Raw genomic sequence first — 17,525 nt, 5'->3', positions numbered from 1 at the left:
GGACAGAGCTTCACAACTTCTCTCTGAGAGGTTACAGCTGCTCAGTCTGAAAGGAGACAAAGACAAAAGGAACCCGTAACGAAAAATTTGCTTGTTTGACTTGACCAAAGACAATAAGTTAAAGCAGAAGTAAGCGATATTTTTGTGTTAATATAAGTCTTAAATAGTTCTATCTTCCGACAGCAATCACTTAGAGTGTTTAGACCGAAACACGGGTCTGTCAGTCACTCTGCTCTGCTCTGAGCCGAGGAGAAAACTTTTCTCGTATCCTACAAGTTTTATCCAATGAGGAGAGAGAACGGCATGAAGGGCTGTGTGTGCAGCCAAGGGATGCGCCTGAATGTGGTGACGTAGGGACGAGGACCAATAGATCCATGACGAGGGCGGGGGCTGCTAACTCCATCGGCTGACAAGACGTTATGGTGCGTTCAAGGCAACCCATAACTCGTGTTTTTCCGACCTGTGAAGTCGTACCAGCTCGATCTGGTACGAGTTCACGGGCCGGAAGTTACGAGTGGCCGTTATAGTGACTTTCACAGGTAAAACTGGTCGGAAAAACACGAGTGGGTTGCCTGGAACGCTACAAAGTCGTAAGTCGTGACTTGAAGCTGTAATTTACAGTTTCAAAAGCCTGCCTGGAACGCAGCATTACCCAAAACGACCGGATCGCTTTCCTCTGCTTTAATCCAGATGGATATACAGTGGGTACGGAAAGTATTCAGACCCCTTTAAATTTTGCACTCTTTGTTTCATTGCAGCCATTTGCTAAAATCAAAAAAGTTCATTTTATTTCTCATTAATGTACACTCAGCACCCCATCTTGACAGAAAAAAACAGAAATGTAGAATTTTTTAAAAAATTTATTAAAAAAGAAAAACTGAAATATCACATGGTCATAAGTATTCAGACCCTTTGCTTAGTATTGAGTAGAAGCACCCTTTTGAGCAAGTACAGCCATGAGTCTCCTTGGGAATGATGCAACAAGTTTTTCACACCTGGATTTGGGGATCCTCTGCCATTCTTCCTTGCAGATCCTCTCCAGTTGTCAGGTCGGATAGTGAACGCTGGTGGACAGCCATTTTCAGGTCTCTCCAGAGATGCTCAATTGGGTTTAGGTCAGGGCTCTGGCTGGGCCAGTCAAGAATGGTCACAGAGTTGTTCCGAAGCCACTCCTTTGTTATTTTAGCTGTGTGCTTAGGGTCAGTTGTCTTGTTGGAAGGTGAACCTTCGGCCCAGTCTGAGGTCCCGAGCACTCTGGAAAAGGTTTTCTTCCAGGATATCTCTGTACTTGGCCGCATTCATCTTTCCTTCAATTGCAACCAGTCGTCCTGTCCCTGCAGCTGAAAAACACCCCCATAGCATGATGCTGTCACCACCATGTTTCACTGTTGGGATTGTACTGGGCAGGTGATGAGAAGTGCCTGGTTTTCTCCACACATACCACTTAGCATTAATGCCAAAAAGTTCAATCTTGGTCTCATCAGACCAGAGAATCTTATTTCTCATAGTCTGGGAGTCCTTCGTGTGTTTTTTGGCTAACTCTATGCAGGCTTTCATATGTCTTGCACTGAGGAGAGGCTTCTTTTGGGCCACTCTGCCATACAGCCCCGATTGGTGGAGGGTTGCAGTGATAGTTGACTGTCTGGAACTTTCTCCCATCTCCCCACTGCATCTCTGGAGCTCAGCCACAGTGATCTTTGGGTTCTGCTTTACCTCTCTCACAAAGGCTCTTCTCCCACAATTGCTCAGTCAGCCAGAGCCCTGACCTAAACCCAAATTAGCATCACTAGAGAGACTGGCAGAATGGAAGAAGCACACAGCTAAAATAACAAAGGAGTGGCTTCGGAACAACTCTGTGACCATTCTTGACTGGCCCAGCCAGAGCCCTGACCTAAACCCAATTGAGCATCTCTGGAGAGACCTGAAAATGGCTGTCCACCAGCGTTCACTATCCGACCTGACAACTGGAGAGGATCTGCAAGGAAGAATGGCAGAGGATCCCCAAATCCAGGTGTGAAAAACTTGTTGCATCATTCCCAAGGAGACTCATGGCTGTACTTGCTCAAAAGGGTGCTTCTACTCAATACTGAGCAAAGGGTCTGAATACTTATGACCATGTGATAGTTCAGTTTTTCTTTTTTCATAAATTTGCAAACATTTCTACATGTCTGGGTTTTTATTCTGTCAAGAAGGGGGCTGAGTGTACATTAATGAGAGAAAAAAGAAATTAAATGACTTTAGCAAATGGCTGCAATGAAACAAAGAGTGAAAAATGTGAGGGGGTCTGAATACTTTCCGCACCTACTGTATGTTCACTTACAGAGCTTTGTTGGAGGCTTTGACCACTGGTAGCAGCCTTAGAAGAGCCTCCTCTGAAGCAGAGTATTTCTTCAGGTCAAACATGTCCAGATCTTCTTCTGAAGACAGTAAGATGAAGACCAGAGCCGACCATTGAGCAGGAGACAGTTTGTCTGTGGAGAGAAGTCCTGATCTCAGGGACTGTTGGATCTCCTCCACTAGAGAACGATCATTTAGTTCATTCAGACAGTGGAACAGGTTGATGCTTTTCTCTGCAGACAGATTCTCACTGATCTTGGCCTTGATGTACTGGATGATTTCTGTTTTGTTTTGTGAGCTACTTCCTGTCTTTGACGTAAGACCTTGTAGGAGAGTCTGATTGGTCTCCAGTGAAAGACCCAGGAGGAAGCGGAGGAACAAGTCCAGGTGTCCATTTGGACTCTGTAAGGCCTCGTCCACAGCGCTCCAGTAGAAAGATTTCGATTCGGGTTTTTCTCTCAAGACTTTAGATCGCCAGAACATTTCATATTTTTGTGACATGAGGTTGAGTCCAGAGTTGATGAAGGTCAGATGAACATGAAGAGCAGCCAGAAACTCCTGAACACTCAGATGGACGAAGCAGAAGACCTTGTCCTGGTACAGGCCTCTCTCCTCTTTAAAGATCTGTGTGAACACTCCTGAGTACACTGAGGCTGCTCTGATATCGATGCCACACTCTGTCAGGTCTGATTCATAGAAGATCAGGTTTCCTTTCTGCAGCTGCTCAAAAGCCAGTTTTCCCAGAGACTCAATCATCTTCCTGCTGTCTGGACTCCAGTGTGGATCTGTCTCAGCTCCTTCATCATACTTGACCTTCTTTAGTTTTAGATGAACCACCAGGAAGTGGATGTACATCTCAGTCAGGGTCTTGGGCAGCTCTCCTCCCTCTCTGGTCTTCAACAGCTCCTCCAGAACTGTAGCAGTGATCCAGCAGAAGACTGGGATGTGGCACATGATGTGGAGGCTTCGTGATGTCTTGATGTGGGAGATGATCTCTCTGGCCTGCTCCTTATACCTGAACCTCTTCCTGAAGTACTCCTCCTTCTGTGGGTCAGTGAACCCTCTGACCTCTGTCACCATGTCAACACACCCAGGAGGGATCTGATTGGCTGCTGCAGGTCGTGTGGTTATCCAGAGACGAGCAGAGGGAAGCAGGTTCCCCCTGATGAGGTTGGTCAGCAGCACGTTGACTGAGGTGGACTCTGTCACATCAGTCAGGATTTCAGTGTTGTGGAAGTCCAGAGGAAGTCGACACTCGTCCAGACCGTCAAAGATGAAGACGACCTGGAACTGATCAAAGCTGCAGATTCCTGCTTCTTTGGTTTCAGAGAAGAAGAGATGAACAAGTTCCACCAAGCTGAACTTTTTCTCTTTCAGCACATTCAGCTCTCTGAAGGTGAAGGGAAATGTGAAGTGTATGTCCTGGTTGGCTTTGTCTTCAGCCCAGTCCAGAGTGAACTTCTGTGTTAAGACTGTTTTCCCAATACCAGCCACTCCCTTTGTCATCACTGTTCTGATTGGTCGGTCTCTTCCAGGTGGGGCTTTAAAGATGTCTTCTTGTCTTATGGTTGTTTCTGGTCTGTCTGGTTTCCTGGATGCTGTTTCAATCAGTCTTACCTCATGTTCATCATTGATCTCTCCAGCCCCTCCCTCTGTGATGTAGAGCTCTGTGTAGATCTGGTTCAGAAGGGTTGGGTTTCCTGCTTTAGAGATCCCCTCAAACACACACTGGAACTTCTTCTTCAGGTTCAATTTGTGTTGTGGACAAACTGCAGCATGACTTTCTAAATGGAGAAAAAAGATAATATTTTAACATATAGTAATTGCACATAAGAGTGCCCATTATAATTTAGAAAAAAAAGTTTGTAAAACTTATCTCAGTCAATTATATGATCATTGATAAAACGGATTGGTGTTGTATTTTATATCATTGGAAATCCTGATCAGTCACCTTTACAACGAGGTACAACTTGTAAGGATCGTGAACCCATGGAATGAGAGGAACAGTTGAACACTTGCTGGATCAGCTTGGGCGTGCTGTACGTGCTAGAGTGACCAACACTAGCATGTTCAACCATGCTGGTTGACCTTCAACAACTCCTGGTTGAGTAATGGGATGTCATCCTACAGCTAAATGTGACCAGGCCAGTGACCAGCATGTGGAGTTGCCAAAGTGTTGTGTTCCACACACTAGTGAGGTTCAGACTAAAGTGTAAAAATGGCACACGTGTTGTTTTTTTCCACATGTAAGAGAGTGCAATCAGCAGAACTGAAATCAGCCCCAACTGTAAGCACAAAACATTTCTCTTTTCACATGCTTATAGCTGAGCTCTTTTTAAGAACTTAAAACTGTATCTATTTTCTTTTATTTGCTCTTGCTTTTAACTCTGTTTTTTGTGTTTGTTTTTATTCTGTTTTATGCTTCTCTTTTTAAAAAAAAGTTTTGTCTTTATGTAAAGCACATTGAGTAGCCTTGGTATGAAATGCGCTAGCCTATATAAATTATAGCTGTTGTGCAGCAATGGGTCGGGTCCGGGCTAATTTTGTCAAATTTAGGCAAATTCTGAGCAAATTCTGAGCAACAGGAGAATAGGAAGACAAGACAGTTGACCCTATAATGTTGAATTTGCACCAGTTGTTTGCTTCATTTATGAAGTTTGAAGTTTCAAAACTGTAGCATCTACCGTTGGTTTGGTAGGAATTTTTAAAGTTTTTAAATTTAAACGCTCCTTGGAGTTGAGTAAATCTGGCATGGGTTTGGATGTTTCTGTGAAGTTTGGTGAGTTTTCACCCATGAGAAGTATGACTTCCTTGGAAGAAGAAGAAAGAAGAAGAAGAAGAAGAAGAAGAAGAAGAAGAAGAAGAAGAAGAAGAAGAAGAAGAAGAAGAAGAAGAAGAAGAAGAAGAAGAAGATTATAGCTGTTGTGCAGCGATGGGTCGGGTCCGGGCTAATTTTGGCAAATTTAGGCAAATTCTGAGAGGACAAACAGGAGAATAGGAAGACAGGACAGTTGACCTTATAATGTCCAATTTGCATCAGTTGAGGACTGAACCCACAACCTCGGGAACCAAAGACCGTTGTCTATCGCACTGAGCTAATTGGCAAGTGACAGTTCAACAGTGGCTTCCCAAATTGAGTAAGCCATTCACTGTCGTGTAGGCAGATTTGAAACCACATTAAAAAGAAAAATCAGTTTTTGAGGTAAAATTCTGATATGTATTTGTCAAACATCTACTATGAGTCTAAGATGTTAGGAGCCTTCGCACATGGTCCAGTCCAAGCTATTTGAATTTTCAAATTTAGAGGCTTGCTGTGATGCCACCATTAGGACAATTGTCTTCAAAGTCAAAGTGTCTTTATTTGTCCCAACAGGGAAAATTGGTTTGCAGCCGGGAAGATCCACACATTCAAACACATACACAAATAGACAACACCAAATAACATGTAACATATAACGTATCATCATGGGCAGATTAAAAGGACCTACTGCAAGATAAAATATGATTCAAAGTGCCATGTGTTTCGTGTTGTGGACATCTGACATTTTGATCTGTCATCATCATCATCATCATCATCACCCTTGCTGGGTCTCGAACTCACAACCTCTGACACCAAGAACCAGCTCCTAACTCGCTGAGCTAATTAGCTGGTAGTGAGACCTGCTGTGTAGCTTCATTTATCCACTCAGGGAGTCAGTGCCCGGGCAGCTGTTGTGATGAAATGGTGCAGAAATTCAGTCATCTAAACAAAAATCTGATAATACATAAATTGCATCTTGACAGCATGGAAATGTTGGTGATTTGTTTTTAATGATAAGTGTTTTGCTTCATAAGAGAAAATATGATGTTTATAAATTCCACTCTCACATTGACTGCAGTTGTTCCCATGAGAGCAGAATTCAAAATGTTCTCAAAAATTCAGTTTTTGAGATAAAATTCTGATATTTGCCAAACTTCATCAACCATGACTCAAAATATTGTCATTTTTTTTCAGGAAGTTTGAAAATGTATTTATCAAGAATTTGATGGTATATGTTTACAGTAGTGTTTACAGTCAAACGTTTTCATGCACTGTAGGCTCAATTTTTGCTTAATCAAAAATCCGAGAAACAAGTTTTGTGGAGGACGGTCTGGACATTTAAAAAGTTTTACAGTTATTGAAAAAAACAGAGTGATGGACTTCATAATTTTTAATGAGTTTAAGTGGACAAAAGTTTCAGCAGTATTGAGGCTACATTGTGGTGAAGTTTCAACACTGTAGCATCTACCGTTGGTTTGGTAGGAATTCTTTTAGTTTTTAAATTTAAACGCTGTCCTTGGAGTTGAGTAAATCTGGCATGGGTTTGGATGTTTCTGTGAAGTTTGGTGAGTTTTCACCCATGGGAAGTATGACTTCCTTGGAAGAAGAAGAAGAGGAAGAAGAAGAAGAAGAAGAAGAAGAAGAAGAAGAAAGAATTCCCAGGAATACAACAGGCTCCCGGCAGCTTAGCTGCCCGGACCCTAATAAAGATGCCTTGCCTTGCCTTGCCAATCATCCAATCCACCAAGCAAATCTGGACGCATGGCAGGTCAGCCATACACCTGTGACTGACACACACCTGGCAGCACAGGAAGCTCAAAACAAGAGGAAATACCAAGGGGGCAGTTGTCGGTCTGAGAAGTGAAGTCACTTCCGCGTTAAAAAAACTGCAATCCCCTCGGCTTCCTCTGGGGGCTGGTGTCAGAAGGGAGCATTCCCCATAGACCACTTCGGCGTCGACGTCACAGTGACGTACTGGTGGCAGAAAAATACCGGAAGTAAGCAACAAATACACGTCCTGACCATAGGTCCTGACATACAGCTCAACTTTAAAAAGCAGCGCAGCTGCTTGGCTGCAGCACGACCCTAAGCTGTGATGATGAGCCCACATTAGAGGGGGAATTTTATTTAATTTTGGTAATCGCGGTGCAGAACAGTGAGTTTGGAGCTGACGAAAGGAGAGAAAAAAGAGAGTCGTGCCGCGGCGAGACCGATGAAATGCTGATTAGAGGAGTGATCAGCGGTGACCGCCACGCTGACAGACCCGGTGGAAATTGGGGTGAGACAACGACTGCTGAGGAGGAACTATAAAGAACTCAGCTGTGATTTAAACTAGGACCTAAACCGAGTCGAGTAGAGCCGAGCTGTAACTGTGTAGTGGAGAAGCGGCAACACGCGCGTCCCCTCTGATGCGGCTGCATCTCTAGGTCACTGGTGTGTGAGTGTGAGAGAAAGAAAAGCTCTGACTTGCTTGGGCAGACGTTGTTTGGTGTCACCCGCTGATTTGCACATGTAGGCTACAATATCTAGACCCCGAATATAAGACGACCCGTCCTTTACAACTTTTTTCGATGGAAAAAATACTCTTATCAGTCAGTGTATAAACTATATGTAGATATTGCCTGCATCGTTTAGGGATTTTTATTAAACATTTACTGTTTCATTCAGTGTAAACGTTAACACGTGTACACGTTCACCCTCTTATTCATTTATTTTGACATTCATTCATTCATTTTTACACACATCGGGTCATGAGCGGTGTCCCTAGCAACGTCTGTGATATATAGCCTAACAACGGTCTGACTAATACAGAAATAACAGACATGGATCCGTTAAATAAACTGTAATATACAGCCATACAAGTAGGCTACAGTTTGCTGTCATACCGTAGTTGATGGACTTGTTGATGATCGCCCACGCAGCGTTTTGTGTCCCTAGGCAGTAGCCTACGTCGGTCCGTAACACACAACACACTCCGTTGCTAATCGTTAACTTAGCCTACTCAGGTATGACAACCTGTTTTCTGTTGACAAAACATTAAAATAATCAGAGAAGGCCTCGGTATGATCCATCTTCCTCTGATTTGATCGCTCTTGATGCCGGCTTTCCACTGTTGACACCAGATCAGCTTTCACGTTCTGCCACCAGTGAAGCCCCGCCCACAACATACGTCATCAATGTTTATAAACATAGAAATGGTCTATAGAGCCCCATGTTAAAATCGCAGATTTTACATCCTCAATAAACATGTTAAAAGCCTGGTGTCAGCACGTTTTTTTTTCTCAATCGATAGTTTCTACCCCCGCACACACTCTGAGGGGGGTGAATTTTTTTTTAACTCTACCGTTTAACTGTTATAAGGTTAAAATTCTGGCCAATTAGGGCGCGGAAACGTTGAGTGACAGGTCCGAGCAGCTCCGTGGACAGCTGCTTCGAGGCCAGTGGGCGGGTTCTCGGCCGGCCAATCCAACATGGCGCTGTTCAGGCCGCCATATTTGAGTCACAAAAACGACTCCCCAAAACCAATGGGGGACGTCACGGACACTACGTCCATTCTTTTTACAGTCTATGGGACCAACAGAAGAATATTGTGGAGGTCTAGGTACATTTTTTTTAGGGGCGTTACCCACACGTTTAGCTTTGTTGCTCATTCCACAGATACTTGATCCTTACAAGTTGTACCTTGATGTAAAGGTGACTAATTAGGCTTCCCAACGATGTAAAATCTAACAGCAATTGGTATTATTAAAGGGGAGAAATGGTTGACTTTATCTCTGCAGATAAAATGTTCCATTCTTCTCAAATCTTTAGATAAATCCTCTTACTGATCTGAAGACAGTCATCCAGCTCCTCCTGCCTCCTATTTGTTGGAAATCTGCTAAGTGAAGAGATAAATTTAGGGAAAAGGTACCTGGGATCCAGTGACATGCAGTCAGGGGAAGCAGGTGAGGCAGGGCCTCACGTAGGCTGTCAGGAAAAATTTCATTTCATTTATTGTTTATTTGTTTGAGGACAATGCACATTAATGAACAGTTAACGCCATGGTGTCCTTAGCTCCATCCGCAGTCCTCACATTAATAAAAAAAAAAAAAAAACATCTCTCGACTGAAGTAAAATCCTGGATGGCCAAAAACTTAAAACTTAGACTTTAATGAAAATAAGATGGTGATCATAATGTTTGGGTGCAATTCATCATATTTAGATAGCTACTTGGATTTTGTTTGTTTACTTATAGCTAATTTGTATTTTATTGCACTTAAAGGGATAGTTCACCCTAGAATGATATTTCGCTCATTATCTACTCACCCTCATGTGGACTAAGGGCTGGAAGAATTTTCAGAGTCCACCGTCCCTTCTCTGAGTTACAGGGGGTCTTGGCGTAGCAGTGCATTTCAATGCAACGGTTGCAAAGGGACACCAGAGCTCTTCGTAAAAAAACACACACAAAAAAACATCCAAATACCTCCATGATGCTCGTATGTAATGTCCGTCTTGTGCTGAAGCCCCAAATTGCGTAATTGTCCCGAAAAAAATTAAATAAGTCTATATTTTAAGCTTGTTTGTAGCGGAAGCTTCTCGAAGCTCCTCTTCCTGGTCCGTCCAAATCTCGCGTGATTTGCGCCGGCGTCAGTGCGTGATTCGCAGTAACCGCACTGACGCCGGCGCAAATCACGCGAGATTTTTTTTTCGGGACAATTACGCAATTTGGGGCTTCAGCACAAGACGGACATTACATACGAGCATCATGGAGGTATTTGGATGTTTTTTTGTGTGTGTTTTTTTACGAAGAGCTCTGGTGTCCCTTTGCAACCGTTGCATTGAAATGCACTGCTACGCCAAGACCCCCTGTAACTCAGAGAAGCCACGGTGGAATTCTTCCAGCCCTTAGTCAACATGAGGGTGAGTAGATAATGAGCGAAATATCATTCTAGGGTGAACTATCCCTTTAAATTATGTATTTTATGGTAATTCTAATAATGGTGTGTTTTTATTTATCTGTGCAGCACTTTTAAAGTGTTCTGTAAAGATTGAGTTGAGTTGAGTTTTTACAGATGTTTTCTATGAATAACACGATATCATGAAGCAAAAATGAGAGCTTTTATATAGAGAATGATGAGGTTTTACCTTTCTGTGATGTCATCAAGCTGAACCATAGACCGGTCACTCTTCATGGGCAAACAGCTGGGGACAGGAGACTGTTGTCCACTTTTAAAATGTACGGGTAAACCAATAGACCGGTCACTCTTCATGGACAAACAGCTGGGGACAGCAGACTGTTGTCCACTTTTAAAATGTACGGGTAAACCAATAGACCCGTCACTCTTCATGGACACACAGCTGGGGACAGGAGAGTTTTCTCCCTGCTTCTTGTTGCTGGTAACAAGGAAAATAACAAATAATGAGATATACTGAACCTGATAATGACCCAAATAAACATCCAATCACATGATAAATCAAGTTGGTTTTCATGATGTTGCCCAGTATCACCAAGAATGTCAAGCTCAATAAAAACAAACAGTGTGAAGATATGAGCTGTGAAGTGTCATGGACAGTTAGAGATCCTCATCTCACCTCTGAGCTTTGGTCTGGCTCTCATGTTCCCCCCTCAGAGTGGTTTTAGAGGGAGGGGCTCCCTCCTCTCTGTCCTCACACGGGTTCATAGCAGAGCCCCCACCTTCACACAAACACAACAACAGGCTTCATCCCAACAAGACACATGGGTGTCAGTAGATGAGACTGGAAAGACAACAGGAATATACAGGACTGTCACAGGAATGTGCAAGTTTGAGTTAATGGTAAATATTGATACAGCAGAAGTGATGTTGTTAGTTCGTACAGATACATTCACTCTCAGTTCAGAGGAATCATTTTACTATGTTTTTATTCCGAAGAAAGAAATTTGAAGACATTAAGAAATTAAATACAATGTTTAAAACAAATCAAAAGATACAAATAATAATATCCTTAAAGATTTCATTAATGATCTCCCCTGAGTCAAACTGATGTTGATTCTTCCTCCAATAAACAAGAATAACACATCGTCCTTTGACTGAATATTTGCTCTTGAACAGATTCATCGAGGAAGGGAACAAGACTGTGCAGTGAAGACAAGTCTGTACTAGTGACGACTGTGTTTTAAGGACATGGAGTCATATGATTCATTTTGACCAAAGCAGCTCAAACAGTTCTTTCACTTTCTGCATTTATTTCTCAGGTCTCAGGTTACAGTCAGACCTCTGTCTCTCTCTCTCTCTCTCTGGACTGGGCTGCCTGGCTGTTCTTTTGGACTCATAAGGTAGAACCACCACTGCATGTGCTTTTCTTAGTTTCATTTGTGGTTGACACAGCCTGTCCTCTGGTTAAAAATATTGAGAACTTACTGTAGGTACAACCCCCCTCAGAAAAGGCAGAAGTTTCCGTAGACAACGGTTCTCACAGATCTGCTTCTATCAGGCAGCTAAACCACATCCTCTTTAAGTAAAATAAGTCTTTGATCCTTGATGCCCAAAGTGCCCTTTTGTCGGTGCTTTTTTTTGTTTTGTTTGTGTGAAGGCCTGTCAGTAGCCCTTCAAGAATAACATTTAACAAATGATAATAATGATTTATGTAGCCTAAATGAAATGATCTGGCTCAACTTGGTAACATGGGTAACATCATCCACCAAAACCTGCGCGTGCCCCCGCCGTAGCGAGAGATGGGCTCGGCCCAAAATCCGACATCACACGTTACAGCAACAATGTTGCATTTACGCTATGAAACGGGAGTAGTGATGGACTTGCCATAGGGGGATGTGGGCAAATGCCACAACGGTTGGACCGAGGTGACTGCGACCGCTGCGTGAAGATGCAGTGCTGCTGATGAGATCAAGAAAAATCGGTTGGGGCCAGCTGTTTTACCGCCGGCCAACTCTTAAAGACGGTAGACACAATGTGCCTGCATGGCTAATGTGTAGCTCACCTGATAGAGCAGCTCACTCACTAACCAGAACTCTCCTCTGATGTGGGTTTGAATCTTTATACTTTATACTTTATTTTACAGGATAGCCCCTTGAGATGTGCCATCTCATTTTCGAGGGGGTCCATGTTATCAACGGAAATACAAACATACTTAGTACATTATAATATACAAAGAAAGTAAGCAGAACAAACAACAAACAAACAAACAAAAAAGAGAACAGACACATGATACAATATAAAGACACAGACGCCCATTCACACACACTCACACACTACAATGCTCTATCGATCCTGAATCCCCCCATACAACACTCCAGTAAAAAATAAAAATAAATAGATGAAATAAAATAAATACAGTAGTTGATTTGATTAGTTACACTTCATGTCAAAGGGGCCTTACATCACAGACAGGAGCAGGGTGTTTGAAGGTAGGTAAACAAAGCTGATTTAAAAAGATGTAGAGAGGATATGGACCTAATTGAACCAGGGAGATTATTCCAGTCAGCAGGGGCTTTGTATTTGAATGCACGTCGACCAGATTCTTTATTGATTCTAGGGGTAAAAAAGAAAAGTTGACAGTATGCCTAAGGTTGTATTGTGAACTGAGGGGAATCAAATATTGTTTCAAATATAAAGGGAAATTGAAGTAGTTGCACTTGAAAATAAATAATAACCAGTGCTTATGCCTTCTGGACTTGGGGGCCAGCCAGTTCAAGGACTGGTACATATGACAGTGATGGGTCATATAAGGACACCTGAGAATAAATCTACATAAACTATTATACAAGACAGTAAGAGGACGAAGATTTGTTTCTGAGGTGTTCTGATAGATAACATCACCATAGTCAATTATTGGGAGTATCAGTTGTGTTATGATTCTTTTACGAACTTGAAAGGAAAAGCATTCAATAGACCGATAGAGGGATTTCAGCTGAAAATAGATTTTCTTGGAAACTGAGTCAATGTGGCATTTAAAGGATAGCTGTGAGTCAAGCCAAAGACCCAGGTATTTGAATTCTTCAGTTTTTACTAGTGCTGTTCCATCTATGAAACTAATACACCAGTTAGTACTTGCAGGTAAAGAATTGGGCCGAGTGCAAAACAACATGGTGTATGATTTTTTCTTATTCAGTTGTAATTTGTTTGAAGAAAACCAATTTTGGACTGAAATAAAGTCAGATTGTAATGAATGCTGGATTTGCGAAATATCAGAGCTAGACAAGTATATTACTGTGTCGTCTGCATATAAATGAATTTGGCAATGAGAACAAGTTTGTGGAAGATCATTGATAAAGATTGAGAATAGTAAAGGACCTAGGGATGAGCCTTGCGGCACGCCTTTATCAATGATCTTAAAACCAGACTGGCAACCTTGGAAAGAGACACATTGACTTCTATGATGAAGGAAAGAGTTGAAACATAATAAAGAAACAGGAGAAAGACCAACAGAATACAATTTGTCCAAAAGAAGATAATGATCAACCATATCAAATGCTTTAGTAAGGTCAATAAATATAGCGCCTGTATGCATATTGTTATCAAATGCTGATGAGATATCACTGGTAACTTTTAGGAGTGCAGTGGTGGTCGAAAAATGTGGTCGAAAACCAGATTGATGAGGAGATAGTAAGTTATGGTCATTAAGATATGAGGATAATTCATTAAAAATCCATTTTTCAAATATTTTTGTTATGGAATTGATAATTGAGATTGGCCTGTAATTATTGACATCTGTGGTGTCACCCCCTTTATGAATAGGGGTTACCCTGGCACATTTCCAGGATGAAGGAACTTTGCAAGTTGCTAAAGATAAATTAAATAGATCAGACAGAGGAAATGACAAAATGTGAGAGGCCAATCGGAAAAACTTAATCTCCAGACCATCTGGACCAGCACTGCATCCAGAGTTAAGATTATCAATAACACGTTGGACATCAGTTGGTGTGATTGTTCCAAAAGAGAAGGAACTACCACACCTACTCGGAGTTGGGAAAGATTCAGAGTAGGAGTGAGGGCCAGAACTACCAATGGTAGAAAAATACTGGCTAAATGCCTCTGCAATTGATAGTGGTTCGCTGACACTTTCATTGTTTATTCTAAAATGCGTAGTGGGATTTCCTGTGGATTTATTAGTTATGCTATTTATTCTCCTCCAAAATTGTTTTGGGTTCTTAAAATCAGTGGCTAAACAGTCTTTATAATAATTTGCTTTAGCATTTCTAGTATGTGTTTTACATTTATTCCTCAGCTCCTTGTAAGTGCTCCAGTCAGCAGGATCCTTTGTTGTACGGTGTTTTTTCCATGCCTTGTCTCTTTGTTTAAACAACTGTATGAGATCTCCTTTTATCCACGGCAGATGTCGACCCTTGACTTTAATTATTGTCAAGGGTGCATGTTTATTGATAACCTCAACGAATTCTGTATATAGAAAGTTCCAAGCGTCTTCAACAAATGGTATTAATTGAAATCTCTCCCAATTTATACTTAAAATATCGTGGATAAAGAGTTCAGGGTTAATATTATTAGCTTTTCGAACTTTGATAAGTTTGGGAGGAAGATGGGGCATTTTGATTTTCCAGACGCAGAAGACAATTGAATGGTCACTGAAGGAGTCAGGTAATACCCCAGAGTGTGAGATTCTGTCAGGATGGGAAACTAAGATCCAGTCAAGCAAGGAGGAAGAACTGGGACCAACTCTCGTTGGTTCAGTGATCAATTGTGTTAGGTTTATGCCATTAAAAAGATTACGATCATTGTAAGAGGAACGATCTAACCAATTTGAGTTAAAATCACCCAGTATCATTTTTTCACTAGTGCAATCTAAAGAATTGATTGTGGTCAGAATACCTCTGGTAGTTTCAGCAGGAGCATTAGGAGGTTTATAGATGTTACCTATGATCAGCCGTTTGTTCTCATGTAATGTTATTTTAACAAAGAGGCATTCAAAGTGCAGAGGATTCACCGTTGGTGAGACTGGTTCTGAAGCCAAATTTGAGGAGACATACGTCAAGAGACCCCCTCCTCTTGAGCCTCTGTCTTTTCTATATAAAACATAATTATCAAGTTTAACTTCATTATCAGAAATATTATTGTTCAACCAAGTTTCAGAAAGCGTAATTACATGAGGTTTATTATAGGCGAGCCAGGCTTTCAATAGATCAATTTTAGGCCACAAGCTCCTAATGTTCAAAAGAATGACATTCATACCTTTAACAGAATTCATTGACCAAAGATAACAAAGTAAATAGTCTCACTGTATATTAACAAAAAGGCACACAAAGCATCATCATATGTTGTGGTAAATAACAAGCAGGGGCGGAGGATAGGAGAATCAGAAGGTGAGCTACACACACACACACACACACACACACACACACACACACACACACACACACACACACACACGCACACACTCACACACAATGGACACAGAGAACACATAAAATCAGGCTGCATCATTGATGGGAAAAGAAAAGGAGATTAAGTATAAAAAAGATGAGTATACAGCTCAGTCTGCATAGTTCATTGAGTGAGCAAATTAAAATGAAAATGAAAGGTCAATGTCTAGTAGGGAAAATGAATAAATAATAACAAAAATAAGTAGTAAGAGGGGGGTGTGAGAGTGTGTGTGTGTGTGTGGGGGGGGGGGGGGGGGGTAAATGTATATACTATACATACACACCTGCACATACCCATGTACACATGCATACATTTACACACATATGTTCACGCTCATATAGTATCTACATACACACTCACACAGACCCATTCCCACTTAAATGCACACATAAAATAAAGAGGTAAACTTCATGTACTTCTAATTTATGCCAATTTATTAACTTCAACATTCTAGGTATTTAATAACTTAGTTCATTTATTTGTAGGGGGTCAACCATCAATATGGGATCTACCCTTCCCAGTCTTAACGGAGGTGTCCGTCATAAGTCGTTCTACTGCATTTTGCGACACATTTGCCACTTTACCGCACAGCTCAGTTTACTATGGTTTTACTGCATTTGCGGCACGTTTTACGGCAAACAGTTGTTGAGCAGTGTCGCTACCATAACAGCTACAGCTGCAAGTTTGTAAGGAAAAGAAAAGCAAAACAACAACTAATAGTTCAGTGTCAGCCCAACGGTGCAGTGGCAACAATAGAGGAGGCCAACGACATTCAGTCCAAAGCAAAAAAGAGAAGAAAAAGAAGTAGAAGAGGGAGAGAGAGAGAGAGAAAGAAGGTTGCTAAAGTTTAGATGCTAACGTTAGCTGTGATTACTGACACTAGGCTGTCATATCAGAGTCAATGGAGGAGTCAATGGGTGAGAGTTCATCAAGGAATGTCTCTGCTTCCTCAGGAGTACGAAAGAAAAGTGTCTTACCAGCGTGGACAACTTTCAGAGTGCAGGGAAAGATCAGAGCATATTTCATATCCTGATCACGTAGCTTCTTTTTTGCCGTATCGAACCCCCGACGTCTCTGGACTAAGCCGGAGAAGTCCGGGTAGATGTAGACTCGAGTTCCTTTGTATTGGAGAGGCTCCTTCTTCTCCCGGGAAAGTTTCAAAATCTTCAGCTTGTCCTGGAAGTAGTGGTACTTTACCAGGATTGGTCTTGGTCCCTTGGCTCTGAGGTTGTCCCTGACGGCCGTGCGATGGCAGCGCTCGATCACAGGAGGAGTGGAGAAATTCGCTTCACCGAGGAGCTGCACCACAAGATGTCTCATGAAGCCCAGGATATCATTCCCCTCGGCCCTTTCGGGAATGCCGATGAAGCGTAGGTTCGAGCGCCTGCTCCGGTTCTCGGCATCTTCAGCCCATGCTTTCAGGTCGGTGTTTTCCTTTTCAAGCGTTTTTACACGTCTGACCAGGTCTGTTATGTTGTCTTCGTTAGAGCTGACTCTCTGCTCAAGCTCGTTGACTTGCTCTCCAAGCATATGGAGTGAGCTTTCAATCTTTGTCAAACTTGCACCAAGTGGATCAATTTTAGTGTCTATGTGTGCAGTCATGTTGCGCATCATTTGTTGCATCTTGTCCATGATGCTTTGGAGAGAAATTGGCTCGTCGCCCATTGTGAAGCTGGCAGCTTTTCCACCCGAAGTAAAGAGAGGCCTGAAGTCCAGACAACTCGATGGTTTGGTGCTAAAGGCTCGTTATTTTTGTATCCTTAGGATGAGCACAAGTAGCTGATTAACACCATCAAAGTTTAGTGTGGAAAACATGCGTCCCAGCGACCTTAGTATACAGATAGTTGAACCATCAGACTGCAGCTTGTAACACACACACACTCACTTCACGGCAGCCATCTTAACACCGAATCTCAATAGTTACGTTTTTTTTTCTCATTATCATTATGATCACTATATATATATATATGCCTTTTTTTTGAGCACCTGCCCCTCCAAAGGTCTCTGCACGGGCCTGAACAATACAATAATAC

The 17,525-nt window shown here is 42.0% G+C and overlaps 1 protein-coding gene across 1 annotated transcript in view; it reads right to left on the bottom strand.

Moving 5' to 3' along the window:
• LOC146976840 (uncharacterized) overlaps positions 1-17,022 on the bottom strand; it is a 57,315-nt gene extending 40,293 nt beyond the window's left edge. Inside the window, exons 1-6 of the mRNA XM_085794301.1 lie at positions 16,470-17,022; positions 10,709-10,811; positions 10,262-10,510; positions 8,962-9,011; positions 2,837-4,121; positions 1,950-1,975 (exon numbers count right to left, since the gene is read on the bottom strand). Coding sequence (XP_085650427.1) covers positions 1,950-1,975; positions 2,837-4,121; positions 8,962-9,011; positions 10,262-10,510; positions 10,709-10,811; positions 16,470-17,022 — 2,266 coding nt within the window. The remainder of the gene's footprint in view (positions 1-1,949; positions 1,976-2,836; positions 4,122-8,961; positions 9,012-10,261; positions 10,511-10,708; positions 10,812-16,469) is intronic.
• Positions 17,023-17,525: the final 503 nt, after the last annotated feature.

Source organism: Trachurus japonicus, chromosome 12 (assembly GCF_045865225.1).
Source record: "Trachurus japonicus isolate A0001 chromosome 12, Traja_1.0".
In the NCBI taxonomy this organism is placed as follows: Eukaryota; Metazoa; Chordata; class Actinopteri; order Carangiformes; family Carangidae; genus Trachurus; species Trachurus japonicus.
Note: the sequence above shows the minus strand (reverse complement) of the source record. Positions and strands in the feature narration are given on the sequence as shown.